The 17,592-nt window shown below is 52.5% G+C and overlaps 2 protein-coding genes across 3 annotated transcripts in view; both read right to left on the bottom strand.

Annotated features, from left to right (window-relative positions):
* Positions 1-511: 511 nt before the first annotated feature.
* On the bottom strand, positions 512-12,190 carry CHRNA10 (cholinergic receptor nicotinic alpha 10 subunit). The gene is made up of 7 exons (XM_038765014.1): positions 12,166-12,190; positions 6,726-6,883; positions 6,410-6,547; positions 6,083-6,232; positions 4,511-4,665; positions 3,540-4,072; positions 512-1,266 (listed from the first exon to the last, which is right to left on the bottom strand). Exons 1-7 carry the CDS (start codon positions 12,188-12,190, stop codon positions 512-514), a joined length of 1,914 nt encoding a protein of 637 aa, XP_038620942.1.
* Positions 12,191-13,665: 1,475 nt separating this feature from the next.
* NUP98 (nucleoporin 98 and 96 precursor) overlaps positions 13,666-17,592 on the bottom strand; it is a 61,054-nt gene continuing 57,127 nt past the window's right edge. For both annotated transcript variants that reach the window (XM_038765754.1, XM_038765763.1), the window contains 4 exons: positions 16,955-17,196; positions 15,707-15,861; positions 14,098-14,209; positions 13,666-13,924 (listed from right to left, as the gene is read on the bottom strand). In XM_038765754.1, the coding sequence (XP_038621682.1) occupies positions 13,704-13,924; positions 14,098-14,209; positions 15,707-15,861; positions 16,955-17,196 (730 nt within the window). In that variant the 3' untranslated portion in view covers positions 13,666-13,703. The remainder of the gene's footprint in view (positions 13,925-14,097; positions 14,210-15,706; positions 15,862-16,954; positions 17,197-17,592) is intronic.

Here is a 17,592-nt window from a genome sequence, read left to right as displayed (position 1 = left end):
TGATCAGGTTGTCCCATCTGGGGCTCACAATCTTAATCCCCATTTTACAAATGAGGTAACTGAGGCCCAGAGAAGTGAAGTGACTTGCCCAAAGTCACACGGCTGACAAGCGGTACAGTTGGAGATGTAGGTATTGGGGTTTTCGCAAGTCCCTCACACCACTTCTTACTTAGAGTCAGGGTCCGAATGAGGAGTTTTTCTGGACGTCATCCTGCCCACGCCTCTGCCTCTAGGCCGGTCGGCTCCTCATCCACTGCAATCTCAAAATCCACCAACTTGGGGTCCGGCACAGGGAAGGTTGGAGAATGCAAAAAGGACTCCCCGACCTGCCTGGGCTGGGGTCGGCCGGGGGTGGTGGGACCCCAGCGGGAGAGACCTCCGCCCGCAGCCTGTGCCGGGACAGTTGGCTGCAGCAAAAAGGCGGCCCTGGATCTGCTCCTCGCATTCAGACCCTGGGACTTCACAGTGGGAAAGGAGGAGAGGACCCTGGTTAGAGGTCCTAAACAGAAACTCACTTGCGCAGACACTCACAGAGGCAGGGATTGTTGTTTGCGTGTGAGGGCACAGAGATTTTACTAGAAGCCCGTGGTGGCCACGAGCAGGGGCGAGAGGGGCACGTGGATATCCGGTGCGGGGGAGGGAGATGTTCCACGTTCCTGAGCAGAGACTCTGCCTTCTCCATACCATCTTCCAGAGGGTCTGGTGTGTGATTTCCAAGTTCTTTCTCTAGTTGGCTGGGGTCCTTGCGGTTTGCAATGGTGGGGTGGCATGGCCAGAGAAAGGGCTGGGGAGAGGGTGACCCCATGGCCCATGAGCCCCCTTGGAGTCGCAAGCCTTGGCCCAAGACGAGCAGGCTCATGGCCAGGACCATGGCGGAAAAGACCCACATGAAGAAGCGGTCCACCACCCTGGCCACCCACTGCCACTCCCCACCGCGCCTCCGTGCCACATGCTGGCTGCGGAAGCAGCGGGCGATGTCAGCTACGTCGCGTCGGAGACCCACCTGGTGACACGGGCAGCGTGGCTGTCCATACGATCCCTGCCCTCCAGCTTCCACCCGCTCGGGGTCCCGGGCGGATCGGGTCTCCTTGGGACCGCCCTCGGGCACACACACGCACAACAGCCAGGCTAGGTGGTGCAGGATCAGGGCACGGGCCCAGGCTGGCACCGGCCGGGCCCCAGGCCCACAGTAGTGCAGGTTCATGATGAAGATGGTGAGCGCCGTGGAGGTCGTGACCATGGTCATGGTGACGATGTAGTACTTCCCTGGGTAGAAGGCCCCGGTAGGGAGCCCACTGTTGGGTAGGGACTGTCTCTATATGTTGCCAACTTGTGCTTCCCAAGCGCTTAGTCCAGTGCTCTGCACGCAGTAAGCGCTCAATAAATACGATTGATGATGATGACACGACATGGCTAAAATTGAACTCATCTTCCTTCCATAAACATTTCCTCCCCACTGGCTTTCCCATCACCTTAGACAACACTAAGCAGTGTGGCTCAGTGGCAAGAACCCGGGCTTGGGAGTCAGAGGTCGTGGGTTCTAATCCCAGCTCCGCCACTTGTCAGCTGTGTGACTTTGGGCAAGTCACTTGACTTCTCTGTGCCTCAGTTACCTCATCTGTAAAATGGCGATTAAGACTGTGAGCCCCATGTGGGATAACCTGATTACCTTGTATCTCCCCCAGTGCTTAGAACAGTGCTTGGCACATAGTAAGCACTTAACACATGCCATTATTATTATTATTATTATTATTATTAGAGGTCGTGAGTACTAATCCCAGCTCTGCCACTTGTCTGCTGTGTGACCTTGGGCAAGTCACTTAACTTCACTGTGCCTCAGTTACTTCATTGTGAAATGGGGATGAAGACTGTGAACCCCACGTGAGACAATGTGATTACCTTGTATCACCCCAGCGCTTAGAACAGTGCTTGGAACATAGTAAGGGCTTAACAAATGCCAACATTATTATTATTATTTTTATATTCAATCTATCGACAAATACTGTGATTGCACCTTCACAACATCGCTAAAATTTTCCCTTTCCTCTCCATCTAAACTGCTACTATGATGATCCAAGCATTTATCCTATCCCGCCTTGCATTAGCCTCCTCACCGACACCCTGCATCCTAATCCATACTTCACTCTGTCACCCAAACCATTTTTCCAAAAAAATCATTCTGCATACTTCCCTCCACCTCTGCATCCAAGAGAAACTCCTTACTGTTGGCTTTAAAGTACTCGATCAGCTCTCTCCCTTTTAGAGAAGCAGTGTGGCTCAGTGGAAAGAGCACGGGCTTCGAAGTCATAGGGCGTGGGTTAGAATCCCAGCTCAGCCACTTGTCAGCTGGGTGACTTTGGATGAGTCGCTTCACTTCTCTGTGCCTCAGTTATCTCATCTGTAAAATGGGGATTAAGACTGTGAGCCCCACATGGGACAACCTGATCACCTTGTATCCTCCCCAGCGCTTAGAGCAGTGCTCTGCACATAGTAAGCACTTAATAAATGCCATCATTATTATTTATTATTAGAACAGTGCTTGGCACATAGTAAGCGCTTATCAAATACCATCATTATTATTACTTATCCTCGCTCTTCTTCCACTACACCCCAGCTCACACACTTCATTCCTCTGGCCAACCTACTCATGGTGCCTTGTTCCCTCTTTCTCTCCAGGGACCTGTTGCTCACATCCTTCCTCTTGCGTGAAACTCCCTCCTGCTACATGTCCACCACTCTTCCCATCCTCAAAAACCTACTAAAACCACATCTACTTCAAGAGGCCTTCCCTGACTAATCTCCCATCTCTCCAATCATATCTAATGCAATAACCACGATTTGGGTATTTGTCAAGTGCTTACATTGTGCCAGGCACTGTACTGAGAGCTGTGGGGGGAAATCAAGCAAATCATGTTGGACGCAGTCCCTGTCCCACATAATAATAATAATAATAATGATGGCATTTATTAAGCGCTTACTATGTGCAAAGCACTGTTCTAAGTGCTGGGAAGGTTACAAGGTGATCAGGTTGTCCCTCGGGGGGCTCACAGTCTTAATCCCCATTTTCCAGAGGAGGGAACGGAAGCATAGAGAAGTGAAGTGACTTGCCCAAGGTCACAGAGCAGACAAGTGGTGGAGCCGGGATTAGAACCCATGACCTTTTGACTCCTAGGCCTGTGCTCTATTCACTAGGCCATGGTAACGCACCATCTAATTCTGCCCTTGAGTCATGCCGGCCTGCTAAGCACTTAGGTACCCCAATCCACCCCTCACACCCACAACGCTTGGATACATCATCCTTTTACTTTCTTCTATTGGTAACTGATTTTACTGCCCGTCTCTCCTATCAGATTATAAACTCCTTCAGGGCAGGGATTGCATCTACTAACTCTATTATCCTCTCCCAGACGCTTAGTCCAGTGCTCTGCACAGAGTGAGCGCTCAATGAGCACCACCGGCTGACCAACGGAGCCAGGGGCAGGGGAGCGAGGAGCCCAACAGTAGTCCCGTGCCTCTCCCCTTCCCTGCCGGCCTCTCACCGATGAGCGTCATGCTCTCGGCGGGTGGCATGGTCTCGGCCACGAGCAGCTGGAAGACGGTGAGGGCCAGCAGCACGGTGATGCCCAGGGAGACCTTCTCTCCGGAGGCAGCGGGCAATAGGAAGGCGAGCGGTGCCAACAGGGAGATGAGCACGCAGGGCAGCAGCAGGTTGCTGACGTAGAAGGCGGCTCGGCGCTGTAGCCGCAGGGTGTAGGTGACGTCCGGGTACGGCTCCGAGCAGCAGAAGTAGGTGACCACGCTGCGATGGGCCGCCATGGACAGCACGCACCACTCCACCTTCTCCACGAAGTCGTCCAGCCTGGCCAAGGCGCCCCGGGCCCGCATGTCCACCTGATGGCCGCCGTGGGTCCAGGAGCCGAAGGTCAGGCGGCAGCATTGCCGGTTGAAGGGGAACAGGGCCACATCCACGCGGCAGGAGCTGCGGGTGATTGCCGGGGCATCCCACCTGACCTGCCCATCGTGGCCCAGGACCACGTTGGTGTCCGCCGGGCCTGACTCCTTCGTGTCTGCCCTGGGGAAACACCAACCGCGTTAGAGGGGCCAGTGGGTGGGGTGCCTGTTATTCGGTATTAAAGGGGAGGGCAGTGGTTCAGGGGCCGATGGATCTTACCAAAGGGGTGTGTGCCATGGGGGGACAGTGATATGAAGAGATGTTGTTTTAGGGACGTGGATATTAACAAACGCCATCATTATTATCATTAGTACGGGGAGGTGAGTGTTACAGGGCATAGGGGACAAGGATCAGTCAATCGATCGTATTTATTGAGCGCTTGGGTATTATGGGCTACAAGGGGCTACAAGGGGCTACAAGGTTAAGAGTGCTACAGTGTTATAGGGGTGGGTGTTCCAAGGTGGGGACAGTGCTATGGAGGACAGGAGCGTTCCAGGGGCAGAGTTACAGTGGAGACACGGGGTTCTGGGTGTCGGGGATGGGGGTGTGCATCGATACTTGTTGTAGAGCACAATGTCCGGGCGCCAGACCAGGCTGCTGGGGATGCGGATGGAATCGATGTCCCCATAGTCCTCCAGGGCCCAGCGCAGGTGGGCGTCTCCCCACTCCTGGCGGATCCACAGGTACAGAGTCAGCACCTGGTCCCGCTCATCCTGCCCTCGGGACGGGGCCGTGAGAGGAGGAGGAGGAGGAGGAGGAGGAGGAGGAGGAGGAGGAGGAGGAGAAGAGAGAGCGAGCGAGAGAGAGAGCGAGCGAGAGAGAGAGAGCGAGAGCGAGAGAGAGCGAGAGCGAGAGAGAGAGAGAGAGAGAGAGAGAGAGAGAGAGAGAGAGAGAGAGACAGTCCACACCAGAACTCACCCCTCTGGGTAGGCCCAGCCCGACCTTCTCAGGCCCACCCTCCAGCAGGTCAAGCGCCCTTGGTCCTGGCTGGAACCAGACAAAGAATCCGTTTTTTTATTTATGGCATATTTTAAGGGCTTGCTATGTGCCAGGCAAGCAGTATAGCTCAGTGGAAAGAGCACGGGTTTTGGAGTCAGAGATCATGGGTTCAAATCCCAGCTCCGCCATTTGTCAGCTATGTGACTTTGGGCAAGGCACTTATCTGGGCCTCAGTTACCTCATCTGTAAAATGGGGATTAAGACTGTGAGCCCCCCGTGGGACAACCTGATCACCTTATAAGCTCCCCAGCGCTTAGAACAGTGCTTTGCACATAGTAACTGCTTAATAAATGCCATTGTTATTATTACAAGATAATCAGGTTGGACACAGTCCATTTCCCAGGTGGGACTCACAGTTTAAATTCCCATTTTGCAGTTGAGGTAACTGAGACACAGAGAAGTTCAGTGACTTGTCCATGGTCACACAGCAGTTTAGTGGCAGTGGCAGGTTCAGAACCCAGGTCCTCTGACTCCCAGGCCGATGCGCTTTCCGCTAGGCTGTGCTGCTTTCCACCGATTTCCAGGGACTACAATCAATCAATTGTATTTATTGAGCGCTTACTGTATGCAGAGCACTGTACTATGTGCTTTGGACAGCATGGCTCAGTAGAAAGAGCCCAGGCTTTGGTGTCAGAGGTCATGGGTCCAAATCCTGACTCTGTCAGTTGCCAGCTGTGTGACTTTGGGCAAGTCACTTAACTTCTCTGGGCCTCAGTTCCCTCATCTGTAAAATGGGGGTGAAGACTGTGAGCCCCCCGTGGGACAACCTCATCACCTTGTAACCTCCCCAGTGCTTACAACAGTGATTCGTACTTCCCAAGTGCTTAGTACCGTGCTCTGCACACAGTAAGCACTCAACAAATATGACAATGAATGAATGAATGATTTGCACATAGTAATCGCTTAATAAATGCTATTATTATTATTGTTATTACAATATAACAGTACAAAGGACACATTCTCTGCCCACAGTAAGCTTGCAGTTTACAAGTCCCGGCAGCCCACAGGACCCCCGCCCCCGGCCTCACTCTCCCCCACCAGTAGGTAAGGTTGTAGGTTAAGACCGCGAACCCACTCAGCCCGCCATCGGGCACGGGCTCTCTGCCCCCAACCCACCAACCTCCCTTTCACCATGTCGATGATCTGGGAGAGCGTGACCTCCAGAGTGACGTTCAGGGTGTGATCCATGTCCGCCACGGGCCTCAGAGCGCTGGTGTAGTCGGCGAACAGATCCCGGAGCAGCTGACGCGCCAACCTGCCCTCCGCCCCCAGGCAGCCTGCCTTGGGGAGACAGCCAGATCCTGGGGCCCCAACCCTGCTCCCTGGTCCCCAAAGGAGGGTGCTGCCTATTTTCTGCCAGGGCAGATTTGGGGAATCTCCAGGGTGCCCACTCCCAACCCCACTGAATCCTTCCCTCCATGGATGGGGAGTTCTTTCTGTGGCCTAACCTAAATCTACATTCCTCTCCTGCTGACCCCCAACCCAAACGATGTTTCCACCCGTCACCCGCACCGGTCCCCGGGGGCCCAGACGACTGGGGTTCTGGACGGGGCTGGGTTCCAGGGTGACCCCAGGGGTTGGGGTAGCCTTGGAGGTCTGAGGCCCCAGGACAGCTCCGGGGCAGCCTCAGACCCCGTGAGGGAGCGCCACGATGAGTCTGTTGAAAGGGAAAATCCTCCGGGGACCCCCTGGGTCCCTTTCCCTGCGCCCTAACCCTCAGTGAGCCTGGGAAGTAAGCGAAGGATGGGTGCGGGGGTGGTGTGCGGCTTCATACCTGGCAGTAGCACCAGCCACAGGCCAGAGAAGAGGCCTGGGCGACCGGCGGGTTGGACCCACATCCTGGTCTTCCCCCAAGCTGGCCGAGATCCAGCCCGAACCTAGCTGGGAACAGGGACCCGATGGGCTCTCGGGGGGAAGGGGTGGCAGCCCAGGCTGCAGCCCAGGGGACACAGCTGACCCCGGCCCCTGTCCGTCCTCCCCTGGGAGCCTCCCTCTCTGCCCATCTCTCTCCACATCTTTCCTGGGGTCAAGTTCAAGCCCAGCAAATGGCAGCTGAATTATTCACAGCTTGTAAGCCAACCCCCCTGTAACCCAACCATCTGCCCATCTATCCATCCATCCATACAGCTGCCTCAGCACGGGCGTGGGGAGAGCTGGGCTCTAAACCGGGAGAGGGGACAAGAGGGAGATAGGCAGGACTTTTAGACTGTGAGCCCACTGTTGGGTAGGGACTGTCTCTATATGTTGCCAACTTGTACTTCCCAAGCGCTTAGTACAGTGCTCTGCACACAGTAAGCGCTCAATAAATACGATTGATGATGATGATGATGACTTGGGGAGAAGCTGCTCCTTGAGCTGGGAAGGGTTAAATTTTCAGCTCACTGTGGGCAGAGAATGTATCTACCAACTCTGTTATAATTGTACTCTCCCAAGCGCTCAATACAGTGCTCTGCTCCTCACATTAAGCACTCAATAAATACCCAAGATTGATTTTTAGGGCCAGGTCAGAGGGTGGAGGGGAGACCTCTAAAAGCTTAACAAATACCATCATTATTACTATTATCATTACTTGAGGAGGGAGGGCATGCCAGGCCAGAGGCAGGACGTGGGCTCGGGTTCAGCAGTGGGATGCTAGGTGAGGTCAAGGCCCAGTGAGAAGGTTAGCACTAGAGAAGCGAAGTGGGTGGTCTGAGTTGTGGAAGAGAAGCAAGGTGACATAGGAGGGGGCAAGGTGGTAGACTGCCTTAAAGCCAACGGTGAGGAGTTTTGTTTGATGTGGAGGAGGATTGGGCAACCCCTGGAGTGTTTTGAGGAGGCGGTGAAATGGCCTGAATGTTTTTGTAGAAAAATGATCCGGGCAGCAGCGTGAAGTATGAACTGGAGCGGGGAGACACTGGAGGCTGGGAGGTCAGAAAGGAGGCTGATGCAGTAATCCAGGTGGGATAGGATAAGTGACTGGATTAACGTGGTAGCAGTTTGGATGGAGAGGAAAGGGCTATGTTATGAATGTGGACCAACGGGATTTAGTGACAGATTGAATATGTGGGTTCAATGACAGAGAGGAGTTAAGGATGATGCCGAGGCTTTAATGACAGTAGACTGTAAGCTTCTAGTGGGCAGGGATCATCTCTATCAGCTCTGTTGAATTGTAATAGTAATAATAATGATAATTGTGGTTTTGTTAAGTGCTTACTTTGGGCCAGGCACTGTACTAAGCCATGGGGTGGATACAAGGAAATCAGGTTGGACACAGTCCCTGTCCCACATTAGGCTCACAGTCTCAATCCCCATTTTATTAATGAGGTAACAGAGGCCCACTGTGGCTCTTTCTTCTTCCTGACTTTTGCCCTGTGTTCATCTCTATATGTTGCCAACTTGTACTTCCCAAGCGCTTAGTACAGTGCTCTGCACACAGTAAGTGCTCAATAAATACAATTGAATGAATGAATGAAGCAGGATTTTGGAAGGGATGAGGGACGTGAGATATTATTGCTGATGTCGGACAACTGAAAGGACAAGAGAATATCAAAAGGAAGTCAGTGTGTGCTTTATTGATTTTAGTAAGGCCTTTGACTGCGGGGATCATGAGAAACTCTGGAGCATATTAAGGAAAATGGGCATGCCGGGCCATTTAATTGCAATGATACGGAACCTGTACGATTTAACAAGAGGCTACAATAAGAACAGAATATGGAGAAACAGATTGGTTTCCCATTAGTAAGGGGGTAAGACAAGAATGTATCTTATCACCTTATCTGTTCATCCTTTACACCGGATACCTAACGAGAGAAACCGGATTGGATGAAGAAGAACGGGGAGTAAAGATTGGAGGAAGGAATATAAACAACTTTTGTTATGCTGATGATACAACCCTACCAGCAGAAAGTGAAGATTTGAAGGGCTTATTATTAAAAGTTGAGGAACAGAGCAAAAAGATGGGCCTACATTTGAAAGTCATGAAAACAAAGATCATGCCAACTGAAAGTTTTAACACATTTGTAGCGGATGGAGAGAAGACTGAAATAGTTGTCAATTTTTCTCCCCTGGGATCGATAATCTGGGAACTGGTAGTCAAAAAATATGCCAAAGATTAAAGTTAGGAAGACTTGCTATGAAGAGACTGGAAAAAGTCATGAAATGTGCTGATGTAACAATTGCCACAAAAACACAAGTGTCAATTCTATGGTGTTTCCAGTGACAATGCAGGGATCTGAAAGCTGTAAAAAACAGGATAGAAAGAACAATGATTCTTCTGAAATGTGGTGTTGGAGAAGGCTTTTGCAAATACCGTGGACTGCCGAAAATCAAACAAATGGATTTTAGAGCAAATTAAGCCAAAGTGGTCTTTGGAAGGCCAAATAATTCAATTTAGATTAGCATATTTTGGACACATAATCAGGAGGACTAATTTTCTGGAGAAGACACCAATGGTAGGAAAAGTCCAGGGAAAATGAAGAAGAGGCAGACCAGCAGCCAGATGGATTGAGGCCATAACAACGATAAAGGAAGAACCGTTAGAAAGGTTGCGGATTATGGCAGAGGACAGGACGTTCTAGAGAGAGTATATCCATGAAGTCACTATGAATCTAAAAGACTCGACGGCACTTAGTAATAAAACTGAGGCCTAGAGGAGTGAAGTGACTAGCCTAAGGTCACACAGCAGACAAGTGGCAGTGGAGGGATTAGAACCCAATTCTCTCAAGGTAGTCCGAGCTTCAGCCTCCTCTCAAGCCCCCCAGGATGGATTTAAGATTTCCCTTTTTGCCCCCATCCCAACGCCGGGTGAGGGGCTCAGACTTGTGCCTGGATGAAGGGTGGACCAGTTGACCCCCCCCAAGTCCCAGTCCAGCTCAGGGATCTCCATCTCAACTCGGGGAGACAGTCCAGCTCAGTCCGGCTCCGGGAGTCTCCATCTGTCGAGTGTCCGGTCTCCAACTCCTCCATGGAGGCTGGGAATCCTTGCCTCCTTCAAAGGCCAGTAGAATAATTCCACTTCTTCCTGGCTTGCCCTTTTATTCACTGGTGCCAGTGAGAGGGTCAGAGCCCGGAGGGACGGGGGTGTCTTTAACTGCAACAAAAAGACTACTAGATTGTCAGTAGTGACAATTCACGCATGTTTTTCTTGAGCCATTCAAAGAAGATAGAAATAAAAATTGTGGCATTTATTAAGCACTTAGTATGTGCCAAGCACCCTACTAAGTGCTGGGGTGGGTGCAAGATTATTCATTCACTCATTCAATCGTATTCATTGCACGCAGGTTGGTCACAGTCCCTGTCCCACAATCTAAGAGGGAGGGGAGAACTGATATTTAACCCGCTTTTCAGATGAGGACCCCTCTCAGGGTCGCATCTAAGTTTCCAGTACTTTGCCAGTCTTGACTATGGGAGGGAGAGTCAAGCAGAGGCATATCCATTCCATTCCCAGCTTGGCCAATCGATCAATCAATCAATCGTATTTATTGAGCGCTTACTGTGTGCAGAGCACTGTACTAAGCGTTTGGGAAGTACAAGTCGGTAACACATAGAGACAGTCCCTACCCAACAGCGGGCTCACAGTCTAGAAGGGGGAGATAGAGAACTAAACCAAACATACTAACAAAATAAAATAAATAGAACAGGTATGTACAAGATAAATAGAGTAATAGCCAGCGGCTAGCGAGTAGAAGGCAATCTGCTCCAAGTCAAAACTCACCTGTGCTATGTAGCAGTGACATGAGAGTCAAGGGTGGAGAGCGAAGTTTACTGCGCGGAAGGAGGCAATGGTAAACGACTTCACTTTTTTTACTGAGAAAACTCTATGGATACACGACCAGAACGATTGCAGGAGGAGGTGGAGTATTCTGGGAGAGATGTGTCCATGGCGTCGGTATGGGTCAGAGACAACCCGACAGCCTAAGACAAGAAAAGTGAGGAAAATGAGTAACAATAATAATAATAATAATAATAATAATAATAATAATAAATAACCTCCCAGTCACTGGGAGGTTAAGTGACTTGCCCAAGGCCATACAGCAGTTAAGTTTATCAGACCACACCACAGCCAGCAACATAAAAAGATCCCTTAAAATCCCACCCCTTCACACGGGACACCAACACACACACCCCTTCAACCCTCACGAAACATCACATGAAGGGTCTTTCAATCAATCAATCGTATTTATTGAGCGCTTACTGTGTGCAGACTTCTCATGAAATGAAGCGGCCTATTGGACAGCACGGGCCTGGGCTCTAATCCCACCCCACTTGTCTATGTGACCTTGGGCAAGTCACGTCACTTCTGCGTGCCCAAGTTACCTCATCTGCAAAATGGGGATTAAGATTGAGACTCATGTGGGCCAGGGACCGTGTCCAACCCAATCACCTTGTATCTACCCCAGTGCTTAATACAATGCCTGGCCCAGAGTAAGCACTTAAATGCCGTGATTATTGTATTATTGATTATTGGCCAGCCTTCTAGATTGTGAGCCCACTGTTGGGCAGGGACCGTCTCTATATGTTGCCAATTTGTACTTCCCAAGCACTTAGTACAGTACTCTGCACACAGTAAGCGCTCAATAAATACGATTGATTGATTGATTATTACATTTCGAAGTTTTTAGGTCATCTCCTCCTCCTTCCCAACCCCAGCACTGCACCATGCTCTAACCAATGAAGGGAGCTCTAGAACAGTGCTTTGCACATAGTAAGCACTTAACAAATACCATTATTATTATTATTATTACCCTGCCCACCCCTGGAGGGATGGGGCATTGTCCTGCAAGGCTTTCCTCACGGGTCTTCACACTTGCTGTTCAGTGGCACAAAGGCTGCTTGTAACTCGTAGTAACTTCCATTAATAATAATGGTGGTATTTGTTAAGTGCTTACTATGTGCGAAGCACTGTTCTAAGCACTGGGTGAGAGGGGGATACAAGGTGATCAGGTTGTCCCACGTGGGGCTCAGTCTTAATCCCCATTTTACAGATGAGGGAACAGGCACAGAGAAGTTAAGTGGCTTGCCCTAGGTCACACAAATGACGTGGCGGAGCCCTTGACCATTTTATGGAGTGGTTCTCTGCCTCTAGTTTTTATCCAATCTGCTTTTCAATTAAGTCCCAATCAATCAGCGGTGTTTACTGACTCTGGTGTGTAGCACACTGTACTAAGCGCTCTGGAAAGGCCACGAGGAGCTTAGTCTACAGCGACTTCCCATCATGAAGATATGACTACCTTTACCTCCAATTTCCCCTATGCCTTTCATCCTGCTCATCAATGCCTGGGACCTTCCCCAAGTTTAACCTGGCCAGCCTAGCCCTACTTTCCTCCACCACCATGATCCCCCTACCTCCCCACTTACCCTTCAAGACGCCAGGAGGATGCCAGAGGTCAGACGGGGACCGTAGCTCCTGCCTCCAGCCCCAGCCAGGGCTGCTTTGCCTTCCTTTTGCCAACAAGGGTCTTCCTCCTCAGCGGGGGCATCTGGATTGGGGGGGAGACACACTGCTCGCTTCCCCTGGGGCAGCTCTGAGCCTACCCTCCATCTGGAAGCCCTTTACTCTCCCCGCCAAAGCACTCCACTTTTGAGACCAGCCCCTTCTCGAAAATAAAGAGGGAGAGCAGCCAACAGGAATTCTGTAAACGTTTTATTTTTTTTTTTAAGAAAGTAGCTTCAGAAAAACAGACAGAGGAAAATAATCTAGATCATTTATTTATATATATATTTTTTTGTACATAATCCTCATGCAAAAGGCCGGCAGTCACCCTTCAGTCAGGCCCCTCCCCACCCTGCCAGGTGCCCAGCCCCATACGTCCACAAGCAGGCAGATCTGGGCAGTGTGGGCGACCTCGGTTCCCGCGGCCGAGCCCCCGGGTGACCAAGGGGAGGAAGGCGGAGGCCAAGGGGACCCATTTCCTGCTCGAGCGAACTGCCAGCGTGTGGTTCGGGCTCCTGGGCCGCCCCTTCCTCGAGAGCCCTCCGTGCTCTTCCCTCAGGATGCCGGAGGAGAAACTGAGGTGGCAGGTTTGGGTGCCCTGGGACCTCAGGAAGGTCCTTCCCGGGCAGGATGGCCCCGACCCACCCCTGGGGCACTCGATAGCTCTCAGATGGATCCCAGGGGCCGGTACCTCAGGAGAGATGGGGCGGTTTTGACCGGGGGTGGGCTCACTCTCCTCTGGGTCGTTGCCTGGCCGGCAGTCTACAGAGTCCCCGGTCCAGGTGGGGCTGAGATGGGAGAGGCATGTGACACATCTAATCTCACCCGATGCAGAACTCAATTAAAACATCCAATGGGAGGATGAGAAAGGCCCAGGCCCAGGCAGCGCCTCTGACCGGAGCGAGGCAAGTTGCCCAGAGCAGGACCGCCTCCCTCCCACAGGCCCTCCGGGTCCTCACGGCCCCGGGCAGGAGGGCAGGCTCCGTGTTCCCAAGCCGGGAAATTCACAAGCCCCAGGTTGCTTGACCCAGAGAACGCCGCCTCGCGTCTTTTACTGACAAATAAAAACCAAAATCCAAAAACACGCGTGTGATCTTGTTGAGGACTCCAGTCTCAGGTCCCCGTCCCCCTCACCGAGTTCCCGAGGTTCCGGTCTCCGGGGATGCTGGGAGCGGCGCCTCGGGAAGGGGCTGCCGGTGGAGTTAAGGCAGGGTGGCCGGGGGCCCGAGCCGGAGAGGGGTCTGGATGCAGTAAGGGAGGGTGGGGGGCTGGAGGAGTGGGAGGGCGGGGGGCGGAGGGGGTGGGGTGGGACCAGAGAGGGGCAGGGGAAGGGTCCGGGGCTCACTGGCTGCCCCCCACCGTCAGTTCTCGGAGGTAAGACTGCGTGAGGCCGCGCAGCTCCTCCAAAGCATAGTCCTCGGGCATGGGGAGCCGGCCGATGTGTGGGGCCAGTAGGCGGAGCGGGATCCGCTGCAGGTCCGGGGGGGCGTCCGTGGCCGGGTCGGGGGCGTGCTGGAGGCTCAGCACCACTCGCAGCAGGTTGGCCAAACGCTTCGCCATGTCTGCAACAGACGAGCAGGGACAGGGTGAGGGAGGGCCCAGCTGTCCGGCGTGCCCCGTGACCGAGAGCTGGGCCGGGGGTCCTCGGGGCCCGTGCACAGTCGCCCACTTTCCCTACCCGGGCGCCACCTCCCCCGCGGCCACACCGGATCCCGATGGACGGGCAGGGCCCTACCCGACTGTGCCAAGCGGTCCTTGGCAGTACGGCACTGGATCTGTTCTATCCGATTGCACAGCGAGGTCACCTTGGTGTGCAGCTGCTCCAGCTCGTAGCCCGAGCAGTCCAGCTGAAAGACAGCACAGAGTCTCCATCACGCAGGCCGGCAGGCTGAGGCTGGCAGGCGGTTGGCCCTAAGCCGCCTCCCTCCCCCACAGCTCTGCCCTCAGCAGGCCTTCGAGAACTGGGCTGATCCTGACCACCCCACCGAACTGCCGTGGAGAACACATCTGCTTCACGTCGGCTTAAAACCCCCCGAGGCCAGGAAAGGACGGCAGCCCCCAGGGTTATCAGCCCCCTCACCTCTGGGGAAGGGACAGGGTGCTGAGGAGGATCGATGTTCCTGGGGGATTGCCCCTCCCCTCCACCGCCCAGACCCCCAAGTCAGAGCCGAGCTCCACTGCCATAGACCAATGCCAAATCCCTGGCTTAAGCCCAAACCCAAAACCTGGAAAATGACTGCTCCCTGGCCCCTTTGCCCTTAGATGCCTCGATCCAGACTCCCTCGCTTTCCAAGGGTCCCTCGTCATTGTCTTCCATCTCCAACACGAGCCCGTCCCTCTGGGCTCAGCAGGCCCTGGTCTGGGAACTCACATTTAGTATTCTATTTATTTTGTTAATGATGTGCTTATAGCTTTAATTCTATTTGTTCTGACGATTCTGACACCTGTCTACATGTTTTGTTTCGTTGTCTGTCTCCCCCTTCTATACTGTGAGCCTGTTGTTGGGTAGGGACCGTCAAATGTTGCCGACTTGTGCTTCCCAAGCGCTTGGTACAGTGCTCTGCACACCATAAGCACTCAATAAATATGACTGACTGAATGAATGAATGAATGAACTCCCCCTGCTCCCCTTGCCACTGGCAGGCGCCCCTTGGGCTCAGTCCCTCTCCCATCCCATGGGCCGTATAGCCTCGGCATAAACTGGAGGACCTGGGTGACGTTTGGTATCCTGGGCAGCAATTTCACGCTTAGGGACGGACCCTCTGACACCAACTAGTGAGAACGTTAGGGTCGTTAGAAAGTCATGTGTGCTCACTTTTCCTGGGCCGGTCCAGCCCAAAGCCTCAAACGGCCCTCCGGGACATCCATCCTTAAGGGAAGCGACAGCCCATCCAACACCCACCAGAGCTTTCCCTCCAGTGACTCCTCAGGCACTGCTGGTCCAGGGTCCGAGTCTAAACACCTCCACAATCTACGGGTCCTGTCTGCTTGCCCAGGCAGGCACGGTCCTTCCACCCTCACATGGCCGCTACCACGGTCGGGACTGCCGCTCTCCCAGCCGGAGAGCCCCCAAACCCAGGCAGGACCCTGGCAGGGAGGGTGTTTGTGGCTGCCAGAGGTCCCTGTTTACATTTTCCTTCAGTCTACAGATGTGCCGAGCCCCTTAGCCCCGGAGGTTGGGAGGAAGGGTCAGGGGGAGATGCGACTGAACTTGGCCCTGGGATCTGGGCAGAAACTCATCCCTGTCTAGGCCCATCTCTTGGGGCTGACAGGTCATAGCTGAGGTGACAGGAAGGACGAGGCAGGAGATTTGTATAGTAGTTTCGGGGCCTTGGCACAATTACCTGCTGGATCCCGTTAAGCATTTCAATGACCTGGATGTAATCCAGATACACCAGCCCGGCCGTGTCCCAGTCTTGAATCTGGTTCTTCCGCTCCAGAGGAGACAGGTCCTCCAGGAAGCCCTTCAGGTAGTCGTAGTTCTCATTAATGATGGCATCTGAGGAAGACAACAAGCCCTGAGCCTCCTGCTTGGCCTGAGCAGACTCTACAGAAGTCCAGGCAAATGTGGTCCCCAACAGAAATGTCCTCTACCAACCCCTTTCCGATTAACTACATTCTCCACAGTCTCTCCAAATACTTACTTGTGGTAGGATCTGTGCGGTGGTGAAGCTGCCCCCCACCCACTTTTTCCTCTTCTCCTCCTCATCATCCCCTTCCCTCCCTCTGCCCTACCTCCTTCCCCTCCCCACAACACTTGTATATATTTGTAAATATTTATTACTTTATTTTACTTGTATATATTTACTACATTTATTTTATTAATGATGTATATGTAGCTATAATTCTATTTATTCTGATGGTATTGACACCTACTTGCTTTGTTTTGTTGTCTGCCTCCCCCTTCTAGACTGTGAGCCTGTTGTTGGGTAGGGGCCATCTCTATATGTTCCCAATTTGTACTTCCCAAGCACTTAGTACAGTGCTCTGCACACAGTAAGCACTCAATAAATACAATTGAATGAATGAGGGATTTCTGAATCACAATAATTATGGTATTTGTTAAGTGCTTACTACTATATGTTTCAGGCATTTACTAAGTGCTGGGATAAATACAAGGTAATCAGATTGGACACAATCCCTGCTCCCATTTAGGGCTCAGTCTTCATCCCCATTTTACAGATCATCATCATCAATCGTATTTATTGAGCGCTTACTATGTGCAGAGCACTGTACTAAGCGCTTGGGAAGTACAAATTGGCAACACATAGAGACAGTCCCTACCCAACAGTGGGCTCACAGTCTAAAAGGGGCTCACAGTCTAAAAGGGAACTGAGGCACAGAGAAGTGAAGCAACTTGCCTGAGGTCACCCAGGTTCTCCTGACTCCCAGGGCCGTGCTCTATCTGCTAAGCCATGCCACTTCACAGTACCCAAATGAGACTCTTAATAGTTAAAAGGGAAGTTAAGGACTGAGTGGGAAGGGGCCAGGCCTGGTCAACCTGCAGCAGAAATGTGGCCAGTCAGTCCCAGAGGAGCTGGGCGTGATGCGGGGCATATGGGGGTGTCTCAGAGCAGGAAGGGGTAGCTCACCTGAGGCTAAGTGCCTGATGACGAGCTTGTGGCACTGGTTCCAGTGTCCGGCTTTGAACAGGTAGAGGGCTTCCCGATGCTTGTCGCCTTCCATGTGGGCTCGCACTGCTTTGGCTTCATGAATCCACGCTGCTGGCACACACAGCTTCTCAGTCAGGAAGGTCTCCCTGGCCCAGGACGCCGGGGTCTCCGACAGCCTGCAGTGCCGGGTGAGGAGTTCCCGCACTGCCTTCTCCCGCATGCTACAGGTGAGACAGGCAATGTTACGGATGGGAGAGAAGGAGCCTCCCTGCCCCCATCAGCCTTGCTTCACTTCACCACAGCTGGAAACAGCAGCACCAACAGCACGAGGTCTTTTACACGTTTAGAAAACACTGGGAAGGCTTAAAAGTGACTTTCAGAGGAGCCCGAAACTGCTAGTCCCAACAAAGTCTTCTGCATTTATAGCCCTAGTCTTGAATGGTATTTGTATTTTGATTGTCTCAGCTTTCCTTATGTTGCCTATCCCCCTACCTCCATTTTCCTTAGATTCCGAGTCCCTCTGTGGCCAGGGATGGTGTCTAACTCTCAAACTTTTAATCCCACCCCCACCAAGTGGTTCCCACAGTATCATTACTATTATTATTAGCGGAGTTTCA

The sequence above is a fragment of the Tachyglossus aculeatus genome, chromosome 2 (assembly GCF_015852505.1).
Source record: "Tachyglossus aculeatus isolate mTacAcu1 chromosome 2, mTacAcu1.pri, whole genome shotgun sequence".
Classification (NCBI taxonomy): Eukaryota; Metazoa; Chordata; class Mammalia; order Monotremata; family Tachyglossidae; genus Tachyglossus; species Tachyglossus aculeatus.
Note: the sequence above shows the minus strand (reverse complement) of the source record. Positions and strands in the feature narration are given on the sequence as shown.